We start from the raw sequence: 13173 nt of genomic DNA, 5'->3' as shown, positions 1-13173 counted from the left end.
TAGTAAAATGAACATGTTTTGTAAGTCAAAAATAGCTTCCAGGAAAGTTTTTTTGCATTATAAAAGCATCCAACTAAGGTAGTTTGCATTAAATTTTCTAGCAAAGAGGAAAAACATACCAGTATTTGTTAAGGAAGGGGGCACACTGCCTCAGAGCGTTCAGTGTTCAATTCAACTGATGTGTTTACATATCACCAAAAGTATAGTAATTGACCCCCTAACCTTTCAGGTCACAGATAACAGTGGGCTCACTGGGCCATTATTAAATTGTTTACCCTTGATGTTCAAAGGGATTCTGGTGAGTGCATAGTAACTGCCACTTACATTTGTCTTCATTAAAGCATATAATAAAGACACTTTAAGGTACATGGCATGAATCTCAAGTTATGGCTTTGTATTTTCCTCTGCTGCAACTTGCCAAAATGCTAATGCATCTTACTAGTTATGATTCTTGAGCATGGAAGAGGAACTGTATTTCATTAAAAAGTCAAGCTCTGTCTGCAATGAATAATATTCATGATTTAGAAGGAAAGAGCTCAATCAAGTGCTCTACTTAAAACATTAAAGTACCTCACTTCTGCAGTCTTTTTTCAGGCAAAATTCCAGTCATTCTCAGTGGGTCTTTTACCTGCACAAGGACTGCAGAAATAGGGACATAAAGAATATTTTTAAATATACAAACAGATCACTCTGAAGGAAAGATTTGGCAAATGTGAATTATGAGAATACAAACGGGAGTCAAAAATGAAATTGTATCCCTTCAGTCATACACGGTCTGAACAAGGCAGTAAACAATAGAAACTCACTTTGTTAATACAGTTATATTCACTCTAAAGAGACAGTAAATGGGAACACTTTACCATGCTAGTGGGAAGTTTTATTAAATAATCATTTAATCGTTTACATTTAATTATAATTTTTCAAGAAGCGCACATTATTGCAGACATTTCCCATAAATGCCTTCCATAGCACAACGAATCTCTCAATACTTTGTGGGAATTTTGTGTATTAAAATTTCATATATTGGAGTCTGCAACCTTGCAATACCAGAAAAAATAAAATGGGGCTTTGACTGGTAATTGGTCCATCCAGTAGTATGATCTTCTGTGTCACAATAGGATATTCTTTTTGAATCCCATGAAATGCATTAGCAGCCAATGTTCAAACAGTACAGTTTGTTCTCTACAACAGTTAATGTATATAATACTCCAAGGCATCCTTCAGCCTGTGTAGACTCTGGATCGCGCCCTTCGTAACTCCATTTAAGATAGTCATTTGCAGCTTTGACTGTGGAGGCCCACACGAACGTGACAGTCCTTGCTACATCTGCTGCATATGTAGTGGGTTTCTGGCAGGTCCTTTCTGTCCTTTCTGTGGGCTCACTTCTCCTCTGCCAGCTGTCTGATCTTCATCTCGCCCTTCTGAAGGCCTTTGTGTAGTTCCTGCTTCCAGCTGCTGAGGTCGTTTGCCAGCTCTTCCCAACTATCTGGGTCAATGTCTGCCTCTTTGAGGTCCCTCTTACAGACGTCTTTGTAGCGCAACTGGGGGCGTCCGGGAGGTCTTTTGCCAGAGGCTACCTCGCTGTACAGGATGTCTTTTGGGATCCTTCTATCATTCATCCTGTGGACGTGGCCAAGCCAACGGAGCCGCCACTGCCTGAGGAGGGTATGCATGGTTGGAATTCTAGCTTGCTTGAGGACAGCGTTGTTGGGCACTCTGTCCTTCAATGATATCCCAAAAATGAGCCTAAGGCAGCGCAAGTGAAAGACATTCAGCCTCTTTTCCTGACGGGTATACAAGGTCCAAGACTCACTGCTGCAGAGGGTGCTGAGGATGCAGGCTCTGTAGACTTGCATTTTGGTGTGAGTGTACTAAATTAACATATTGTAATAAGGGCTAAGACTTGACTTAATCTGCTCCTACACAGCCAGGACCAGAAGTACCGAAGTACTGCAAAGAAGGCCTCCTTCATGCTGTTTCTAGACTGGCTGATTTTAGAGGGTTGCATAACCTTTACAAGTCCCTATGGGAGTGACACTGGATACACTGCAAAGGATCATGAATGGCCTTGAAAATTAAAACAAGTAGCTTAAGTTTGAAGAGATAGCCAGTGAAGGGATGCAAAGAAGGGGTTCACGTGTGCAGAGCAATATGCTACATTAGCATTCTGAGGATATAGCTACGCTTTGGCTGGGTGCATTTCTCCTGGCGTGGGTAGCTGTGTGCACATTGCAGCATGTGTGGCAGTTTGGTCTAGACATACAAACCTGAACCTCAGAATTTGGGTGAGCATTGACTCAGGCAGCTATCTTGAAATGTCACACATCCACTATTTGTAATGTGCCAGCTTGAGTGGAGCTAGCACAAGTCTAGCTACCTCGGCTGAGAGATATGGCCCCAGTTGCAGAATAGGCATAGTCTTAGTGGATATGAAATAATGAAAATTACATTTGTCAAAGCCAAAGAACGGATGTTGCAGATGTTGAGACACAAGATGATGGAGAATGTTAACTGGGTGACTGGATAGGAAAGGCCATATCTCAGAGATGTTCTGCAAAAAAAAAGACTTGGTAAGATTTAGACATAGCGTGCATGAGAGGATCTAGAGAAAAGTCTGATTTGAAGACGACAACAAGGTTACAAGCCAAAGTGACAGCCAGAATGGCACTCTCATTCCCAGTATTGAGAATGGAGGCAGTCAGCGTGACTTGGGGATTGAGAGCTCTATTTCAGCCATGTTGTGCTTGAGCTGATGACTGAATAGCCACAAGCAGTAGAGGCACACCAAGATTTCACTTCGAACATGAGACGGGTCTGGGTTAAAGAGGTAGTTCTGTGAATCATCCCCATACAGATGGTGGTCGTATTTGTGTGTGCAGATGAGGTAAGATATACAGGGAGGAAAAAAGGCCAAGGACAGAGCCCTGTGGAAGTGCTACCGAAACCTGTAAGGGTGGATAATGAGGAGCTTCCAGAGGACACATTGAAAAATTGATTAAGGAGGTAAGTCAATAACCAGGATAAGACAGAGTCACAGAAGGCCAGGAAGGAGAATATTTAAAGCACGTGGTCAACAGTGTCAAAGTAGAATCATAGAATCGTAGAACAATAGAGCTGGAAGAGACCTAAAAAAGCCATCAAGTCCAGCCCCCTGCTCTAAGCAGGACCAAACCCATCAGAGCAGCCCCACCAGGGCTTTGTTGCAGCAAGACTTAAACACCTCCAGAGAGGGAGACTCCACTACTTCCCTGGGTAGACCATTCCAATGCTTCACCACCCTCCTAGTGAAAATGTTTTTCCTAATGTTCAACCTGGACCTTTCCAACTGCAACTTGAGACCATTGTTCCGTGTTCTGCCATCCGTGACCACTGTGAACAGCCTCTCTCCAGCCTCTTTGTAGCCTCCCTTCAGTAAGTTGAAGGCTGTTATCAAGTCCCCCCTCAGTCTTCTCTTCTGCAGACTAAACAGTCCCAATTCCCTCAACCTTTCTTCATAAGTCATATGCTCCAGCCCCGTAATTATTTTGGTCGCCCTCCACTGGACCCTCTCCAGTGTATCCACATCCTTCCTATAATTGGGGGCTCAGAACTGGACACAGTACTTCAGATGCGGCCTCACCAAAGCCGAATAAAGAGGAATAATCACTTCTCTGGATCTACTGGCAACGCTCCTCTTGATACAACCTAATATGCCATTAGCTTTCTTGGCTACAACGGCACACTGTTGACTCATGTCCAGCTTCTCGTCCACTACAATTCCCAGGTCCTTTTCTGCAAAACTACTACCGAGCCAGTCGGACCTCAGCCTGTAACAATACTTGGGATTCTTCCAGCCCAAGTGCAGGACTCTGCACTTGTCCTTATTGAACCTCATCAGATTTCTTGCAGCCCAGTCTTCCAATTTGTCTACGTCACTCTGGACCCTGTCCCTACCCTCCAGCATCTACCTCTCCCCCTAGCTTAGTGTCATCCGCAAACTTGCTGAGGGTGCAATCCAACCCCTCATTCAGGTCATTGATAAATATGTTGAACAGAACAGGACCCAAAACCGAACCTTGGGGCACTCCACTAGAAACCAACCGCCATCCCGACATCAAGCTGTTCATCACTACACACTGGGCCCAACCATCTATCCAGCTTTCTATCCATCTTACCGTCCATTTATCCAATCCACGTTCCTTTAACTTGCTGACAAGAATATTGTGGGAGACTGTATCAAAAGCTATGCTAAAGTCAAGATAAATCACATCCGTTGATTTTCCCCTATCCACAGAGACAGTTATCTCATCGTAGAAACTAATCAGATTGGTCAGGCATGACTTGCCCTTCCTGAATCCATGCTGACTATTCCTGATCACTCTCCCCTCCTCCAAGTGTCTCAAAATGATTTCCTTGAGGAGCCCCTCCATGATTTTTCCAGGGACTGATGTAAGACTGACCGGCCTATAGTTCCCTGGATCATCCTTCTTCCCTTTTTTAAAGATGGGAACTACATTTGCCTTTTTCCAGTCATCTGGGATGTCTCCTGATCTCCACGACTTTTCAAAGATAATGGCCAAGGGCTCATCAACAACATATGCCAACTCCCTCAGAACCCTCGTATGAATTAGGTCCGGGCCCATCGATTTATGAGTATTTAGCTTTTTTAGATAGCTCCTAACCTGTTCTTTCCCCACCAAAGGCTGTCCACCTTCATCCCACAATGCATCATTTATCGCCTTAGTCCGGGAGCTGTCTTTGTCTGTGAAGACAGAGGCAAAGAAAGCATAAAGTACTTCAGCTTTCCCTACATCATCTGTCATTGGGTTACCTCCCTCATCCAGTAGGGGCCCCATGCCCTCTCTGATCACCTTCTTCTTGGTAACATGCCTGTAGAAACTTTTCTTGTTATCCTTCACATTCCTCGCGAGTCACAATTCCAGTTGCGCTTTCACCTTCCTAATAACTGCCCTGCAATCTCGAGCTATACGTTTATGCCCCTCCCTAGACATCTGTCCCAGTTTCCACTTTTTGTAAGCTCTCTTTTTGTGCCTAAGTTTTCCAAGGATTTCCCCATTAAGCCAGTCTGGTGTCCTACCATATTTACTTCTCTTGCTGCACATCTGGACAGTTTCTTTCTGCACCTTCAGTAAGGCTTCCTTAAAATACTGCCAGTTTTCCTGGACTCCTTTTCCCTTCATGGTAGCATCCCAGGATCAGTAGGGTCAGGGTCAGTTTCTAGTCTGGTTAAAAGGAGCCAGTTCCCAAAAGTAAAAGACAGGATTTTCTGCTGGGCTTGTGCTCATCAGGTAGGGAAACACTTTATGGCTTTGGCAGGCCAAGGTCCTCCCATTACTTCCCTCTATCTGTGTCATGGGGGAGGAGACGATGAAAGGATTTGGTAAAGATCCTATAGCCCAGTTCCCTAGTTTCCAGTCTCCCCTGAGAACCCTACTTACCTTCTCTCAGGCTGTCTTCAGACAGAATCATTTCTTCTCCCAGAACATCATTGGTTTTCCCCTGCATGACTTTGGACAATCAGCTTGAATCTCCCTTTGCCTCAGTTCCTCATCTATAAAGTAATAGCACTTTGTTGCCTCTTAAGGATTTTCTGAGACTAAAATTAATTTAAGTTTGTGAGATTCTTAGTTAATTAAGGTAATGAGCACTATTGGAAACCAATGTAACTACATGAAGCAGGGAGGGGTTCCATATAAAAAGTGTGGTGCGGAAAGTAGGGCAAGTAAATAATAGTTCAGGTTGTATTCACTTGCATGGTGGTCCAGCACAGGTTTTGTGTATGCATTAGGGTGGAAATGGAAATCCAGAGGAGAACTCTTGGGAGTTCATAGAGAGGAAGACTGGTGTTATATTTAAGTCAACAGATTAGGACTCAGGTGAGCTGAGTCACATGTGATCAGATTTTTTTGCTGCATCTCTTACAATGAGACCACCGAGTTCTTTGTTCTTCAAATCTGCATCAATAAAAAGAGGAAGATACTACCCTATGGTACAAGGGATTTGCCAGGACAGATTCCTTAATGTCTGTGCTCAGGTGCTATGATAATACTATAAAAATCCTCCAAATAAAACAAGCTCCACTTTGAGCTTATGCCATCCCTAACAGGAGTGAGATATGGGTAAATATGGAGAGGTTTGGCACATTATTATTGTGTTCCACAATTATTTTTTTCAAGATGTGTCAATATAGCAGAGTCTACTGTGCTCAGGGAGAATAAAATAGTTGTTTAATAAATGGATCACTTGTTCGAATGTTCAGTCGAGCTTATCTTACTGATCGCACCAGGCAGTGTCCACCTCCAGTGCTCATTCATGTTGAAGCCTGCTGGCAAGTTCAGTTACAAATTGGATAACATGGTTCCCTTGAAAATAAAAATAATCCACCAAATGCAGTGATAGTTGTTCTTTGTTTCTTCCTTAAAAGTCAACAAAATGAACACCATCTACTGCAGCTCAGTATACAGAACTTGTTACGGTCCCTGATCTGACAGAGCCCGGAGCAAATACAGATGGTTTCATAGAAAATGAGCGTATTACAATAGTCATAATAAAATCGTACTATAGTGACTAATACCTTCCATGTAATAATGTTGATCAGAGTGCACAGGGGTAGTCAGTTCCAGATTTTTGGAATGTATTTTTGATGGTGTAATTATTTGCACTTACAATTTTGTTCCTGCAAAAAAGGGTAAACTGATTAAGATTGAAATTAAAATATAGCACTGTTGGTGGCTAAGCATTTTCACAAAAGAAAATTAAAGGGAATATGTTTTAGGATACAAGCTAATTTTTTAAAATGCAGTTATTAAGGAACACTCTTGCTGTTTTTAAATTGTAGATTCTACAACTTATGCACATTTTCTCTTTAATGCATTTGACACTGATCACAATGGATCTGTGAGTTTTGAGGTAAGTGCTTTTATCAGTTTTTAACTCTGTGTATGTGCCTTTGTTGTTCACCAAGTTATCTTTTTAGCAGTGGTTCGCATTTCATGTTTTTCCAGGGTACTGGCAATAGCCACTATTAGTATACAACTGTATCCCTCGGTATTGTTATTCAAACTCTGCTGATGATGTAATGTTAATTTAAAAGGCAACTCAGTTCGTTACAAGACACGTATAAGTGCATATGATCTTGCCGAGAGCCTCCTGTGAGATGACAAGTGCTCTCAACACCAATTGAAGTTAATGGCACTACTCAAATAAGAATTACTCAGACATACAAGTAGTTTCCAGGAGCAAGCTTTACATTTAGAAAATGTGGCTTCATGGCAAATGTACGTTATGACATAAGCATTTAAAATAAGCTTTTCCTCCACGTAAATGCTGAGACATGATTTCAGGTTTCTGCACTTTGCTTGCCGGAGCAGATGACATCATCAGAAGCATGGTAAAGAGCACAACTCCCTGGCGTGTTTTTTTCCAATAGAGATATGAATAATTGACTATTGAACCAGAACCATGACCTTAGCTCATGCAATTTAAAAAGCATTTCAGATCACCTCAAAAGAATATGTTTATTTCATGTCTGTCATGGAAAACTGCTATTCTCTTCATCATTAAGGTCATTTCAAGCTAAAATAAGCCCAAATTTAAATTTGCCTGAAATGTCTTGTGTGTACAACTTTGCAAGTGAAGAATTTCTTTGACATTGTGGCAATGGTGTGTAATTACACAGGACAGTTCTACAAGTATTTGCATGCTTATTATTGATGCATACTTATAGTCAGCAGGTGCCTTTGGTTTTTACATACTGTAGTCATGGAACACCTACTTGGAAGATTCTTTGGGGTTTTGCTATATTTTAAAATGAAAACAGCAACAAGATTTTTGTTTAGGCTTTAGGGTTATTTGAAAACGTGAGTCCTTATTCTGCATCTGGATCAATGAGGTGAACCTCCACCAACTGAAGTCAAGGAGGCACTGGGCATTACCAATAGAACGAGGGTCTTAATCCATATCTGTGATACAAGGATTGATGGGTTACAGAACAGAACAAACAACAGAAGAGGTTTTCATAATGTATAGTCAGTTGCTTGACCATGCCTAGGTTTATTATAAAATATATTCAAAAAATTAAATAATCTACATCAATCAGGTTTATTGCTATTAGTCAATAATAATATAATAGGAAACTCTGGGAAGCTCTCATGTGCAACATTGTTACATTAACATCACAAAAGTGAAATCCCCAAGTTACACCCCTGAAACGCATCTTTTTATATCATACGTATTCACAAGTAAAAAAAGTACTATGTACTAGATTTCACTGATCAGCTTTCTATCTTGTTTTGCTTGTACCTTGGTGTATTGCTTATCTCTTTGTTCTGAACACATGTATTTCAGGTGCCAAAAGACATGAAGTCACCTCCTAGGTTTGTACAGTAAACTGTTCGAGATCTGGCAGCCCTGGGACTGGGAGCTTGCCAGATATTCCAATATGCTGGATATGTGAGATTCCAAATGCCCTGGGTAGGGTGCTGCACCATGCAGGGAGCCGCACCATGCAGGGAGCCGCTCTGGGCGGCTTGTACATCACCACATGGATAGCTGCTCTGGGTGGCTGCGCCTTGCTGCAACGGGAGCAACTCTGGGCAGCTTGAGCATGGTTGCACTGTGAGGGGAGCCACTCTGGGCAGAGCACTGTGCTGCACAGGGAGCCACTGTGGGTGGCTCATGCATGGCAGTGCCGCGCTGGGAGCCGCTTTGGGTGGGAGAGCAGAGGAGCCTCTGGCCACAACAAAATACCAGTTAACAGAGAACTCTGGTTGTTTGAATGCTGGCTAAAAGAGGGTTTGCCGCACTAGGGTAAAACAATGTCTTGGGACATTCCTGTAGAGGCTTGTGAGAGTAACTGCCTTTATGTTGCTATGGTAAAGCACTCATCTGTCCTGATCTTGACAGCTTACCCATTTACTTGAGACGAAACTTATTTCAGTGAATGCAAGGGAAGCATATAAAAATGATCATGTTTGGTCAGAACTTACCTAATACGTTTTTTGACTCAGCTGTACTGTTGTTCTTCACAATGTCCCCTGGCAACAAGTTCCACAGGTAGACTGCGTGCTGGGTTATGCAAAACTTAGCACAAGTGAGCAGGGTTATATTAAAATGCTCTGTGTCTATAACCTCATTGCATCAAGAACAAATCAATTGGGCAGTCTTTTATGTAAACAGGCTGTCTAGATTTATATGGAAAGAGCCAAAAGTAGTGCAATTTCCTTACTACTGTGTTCTCCTGTACTAATATAATTTGTATGACTATAATAAAATACGTGGATTTACTCAAATTGTGGGGAAGGGAAGAAGCAAATTTCTGCTCTAACTTTTTCTAGACATTTTTGCTTAATTTTTTTATCATAATCAGCACTGAGGAGCGAGGGTATGGCATAACTATGTACTGCATCCCATATGAGCTCCAATCTGCGAAACTTTATGCAGCTGCTTAATTTTTAAGCCATTGAGTTGTCTTTTTGAAGTCAGTGGGACTACTTGCATGCTTGAAATTAAGCATAATTTTGTGCTGCATTAGAGCCCAAATTGTCTGGGTCATTGTTAGCGAGCATCCCCAATCTGACTTTGTTTTTGTCTCATAGTCATGGCTTACTTCCCAAAGGCAAGGCACCAGGCTATAGCCTTCCATTCCCAAAGCCTAAAATCCAATCTAGCAATACCAGTGTGTGCCTGCCTTCAGCTCCTGAACAATGATTCTGCACATAAATAAGTACAAGGTATACAGAAAAAGTGTGCATGCAGTAAACCATTCAGATTCTATCCATTTGGATTTCTGAAGCGCTGCCCAGAAGGTTCAAGGAGAGTTCATTTGAAAAATCTCCCGCACAACTTTAAATGACTGTAAGGCTCACAAAAGATGCAAGAGTCAAAACTGAGACTTTAAAACATGAGTCTTCGTTGAGTGATAGCCCTAATATGAATTGCAAAGGTGGGTGTGCATGCACACCATACACTGGAGATGGACATTTTCCAGCAGCAGTATCTGTTGACGTCCCCATCACCATTTTATGTCACCGGGTATTTCCTATGAGGTTATAGAAGGTCATGTTGGGTGAGGCACCCTCAGATCCCTCTTACCACAGAGGTTGGGGGTCAGAATTTTCCCATCACTCTCATACGCTTTATCAGAAAGATGAGCTGTTGTAGATAGTTCTTTTTCCCTTTCAATTCATACATCTGTAACAGGTTAGTTAGTTTTTATGGTACAATCCCTTATGGGACCTTGCCCAACTTCTTTGGGTTGAGCACACATATTGCCTCTACTGCCTAGATGAGACACACCTTGTTAGTTGCTGTTATCTGCAAGTCCTTGTCATCAGGATCCACAATGCTCAGCTTCTGTGCCTGTGTAAGTTTCTCATGGCAGAGGTGCTCTGGCCTCTTGAGGAGTCCAATTCTGGACCAGTAGTGTCAGCAATGCATGTCCCATCACCAGCAATGAGTGCCCCACACTTAAATTCACTTCCAGACCCACTGGCACCACTGAGAGGTGAAAAGCAGCACCGGGACAGTTCACTCATGAACACCATAGCAGATCCCCATTATGGACTGTTGTGGCACATCATGTTTCCTCCCCATGTTGAGCATGGTTAGATGAGATGTCATGTGAGGACCCCACTGTGTCACCCTTTAAGGCGAGGGGCAAGGAGAATCAGTAGCAAATTCTGCCAGCACAGCAGTTCTTGCAATGATTGACAGCCCCAACAGGCCACCAGTGCCCTCCTTAACCTTGGCAATATTCTCTGGGTTCCACTCATGTCACGCCTTAGAGTGGCAGGCAATAGAAATTGCTCTGGACAGTGGGCCAAATGGATCTGCTGGTCCACATATCCAACTTTAAGCTGTTGTACCTGCCCCCACCACTGCTTTCAGCCTCCTGCCCACCTACACCAACAGATGAGCCATTCCTCCTCAGGTGTGACCTATTTCCATTAATGGCAGTACCACCCGCACTGACAGCCCTGCCACTTCTGGAAGCTTCTGAGACTTAGAGGGCTTCTTGGCAGAAGAGTCATCTTGCTCCTTGGTCTCCTAGTGTAGTGGGGACTCCCAGATGTACCTAGCTTTTCATTCCCACCTTTTCTGGCTCACAATAGTGTGGGCCTGCTTGAGTAGTATCTGTATCTTGGAGCCCACAGTACTATCAGGAATTGGCCTCATTGCAGCATCGGCTCGCCTGGGATCCTTATTGGCTCCCACCCCCATCACCAGTGGCTTCAGACCAGCCCACCCTACGCCTCTGTTGGCTCTGATCACCTCAAGCCTGGAGGAGGCTCCAGAGCTTGATCTGGTCCCACCTGCCCACTGGCAGCCTTGTCCTTTCCCAATGAGGCCCTGATCCCACTGACCCTCAGTCACCATCAATATCAGGAGCTGCTACAGAGTCTACCCTTCAGTTTGGGCATTCCCCTGGAGGAAGTCCAGGACTTGCGTCACCTTCGAGTCTAGCGAACGTCCATGTAGTTTTGTCCATTCACAGTGCCATTCTAAAACCCACCCCAGGGGTTTGGCACACAGTGGCAGCCTGTGCCCTGATACTTAATAGAGCAAAATGCAGGCATTTTATGACAGTGAAGTGAGCTGACTTGCTCACTTGTTTCCCCATCTCACTTCCGCCCTTGCTGATCAGGCAAGTGGCACTGAATGGGAGTGCCAGCATTCCACTGCTTCAATCCCTAGTGAAACACTGGCTCTCCTGTGTCACAAAATCTTCTCATCTGGGGCCCTTTCAATTCCACATTTCTAACTATCGTGCTTTGCTGGTGCTGTTCTCTTTTAACAGTTATACCAGGCTGGCAGAGCTCTTAGAGGACACGCTGCACAAAAAACACCAGTGGTTCTAGGCCTTGCTGGACAAGGGCTAGCTGAAGACCAAAGTAAACCTCCAGATCATGGTGGATGCAGCAGACACAACTTCCCACTCTCTGGTCACAGAGGTGGCAATGAGATGTGACACATGGCTTCAGTTTAATTTTCTTATAGAGGTGTAAGCCATTGTCCAGGACTTCACTTACAACAAGGACAAGCTATTCTCCACAAAAACAGATGAGGCACTGCATTCACTGAAGGACTTGCAGGTGACGCGATCTCACACCTTAGCCCCTGAGGGATCCTCCAACTAGTCTATCCACTACTTAGCTCACCTTCAAGGCCTGATCTGTTGTGTGTGCTGAGCAGCCATAAATCCTTACAACATGGCTGGGGGCGTGATAGGGAGAAATGGGCAGCACCCTTATAACCACTAGCCTGATGGCTATGGCACTTAGCTAGAATGCGGGAGAGAGCAAGTATAATCCCCTTTCCCTGCTGTAGGGAAGGGATCTGAAGTTGGGTTTTTCACCTCTCAGGCAAATACTCCAACTAATGGTCTATAGAATAATTTTCATGCACTCTCTGGCCTAATGCAGAGTTAATTCACTAGCTACAGTGGCAACAGATGACACCTCCCACACCAGAAAATTCAGGTGAGACTATGCTATCCCACCAGCCCTCATACCCCATGGCTTACGGATCTCAGAGATGAGAAAGCCAAATTCAAATCATTTTTCCATATCTTGGGGTTGGGCAAGGGGGAATTGAACCTGAATGCACTAACCACCAGGTTAAAATCTGTAAGGGGGGTTGCTACCTCTGCCTCCATTTCTTGCAACCGCTCTCCCCACAGACTGGTGGTCTGCTGAAAGGTCTGCATTGAGCAGGGTGGGCTGTGTGCCCAAAAGTTTGATTTGAGAACCACTGCCCCAACAGCATACAGCTACCATCTGCAAAAGAGCTGGTTAAAGCCTTGGGTTGTAATCTGTGAATGACTTCACTTTTGTTTTTCGAAGAATGATTGATTAATTACGTTTTATTGATGCTCTGATTGCTTTTGTTCTCAGTTATTCCTTGAGGAGACCTAATAATTTAAGTAACAAGCTTAATAGAATACTAGCACAAAACTCAAACATGAGCTGAGCTGAAAAGTAAAGTTCCTCATCATGCCTTCCATTGAATCTTGTTTAGGGTGGAATGCAACATTGGCATGTAGTACTACTAACAAAAATAATTGTATGCAAAAAAAGTAACCTGAATTGAATGGGTCAAGCCCTAGCTCCAAGGGTCTGTCTGTGGAATATGCCAAAAAGGGACTTGCTTGGTGGCCTGTATGAAATGCCTGAG

At 43.5% G+C, this 13173-nt stretch overlaps 1 protein-coding gene across 3 annotated transcripts in view; it reads left to right on the top strand.

The window, feature by feature from the left end:
• KCNIP4 (potassium voltage-gated channel interacting protein 4) overlaps window positions 1–13173 on the top strand; it is a 444168-nt gene that overhangs the window by 416309 nt on the left and 14686 nt on the right. For all 3 annotated transcript variants that reach the window (XM_074991763.1, XM_074991762.1, XM_074991761.1), the window contains one exon: window positions 6839–6909. In XM_074991763.1, the coding sequence (XP_074847864.1) occupies window positions 6839–6909 (71 nt within the window). The remainder of the gene's footprint in view (window positions 1–6838; window positions 6910–13173) is intronic.

This window comes from Carettochelys insculpta, chromosome 4, assembly GCF_033958435.1.
Source record: "Carettochelys insculpta isolate YL-2023 chromosome 4, ASM3395843v1, whole genome shotgun sequence".
In the NCBI taxonomy this organism is placed as follows: Eukaryota; Metazoa; Chordata; order Testudines; family Carettochelyidae; genus Carettochelys; species Carettochelys insculpta.
The sequence above is the reverse complement of the archived record's forward strand: the minus strand, read 5'-3'. Positions and strand labels throughout refer to the sequence as shown.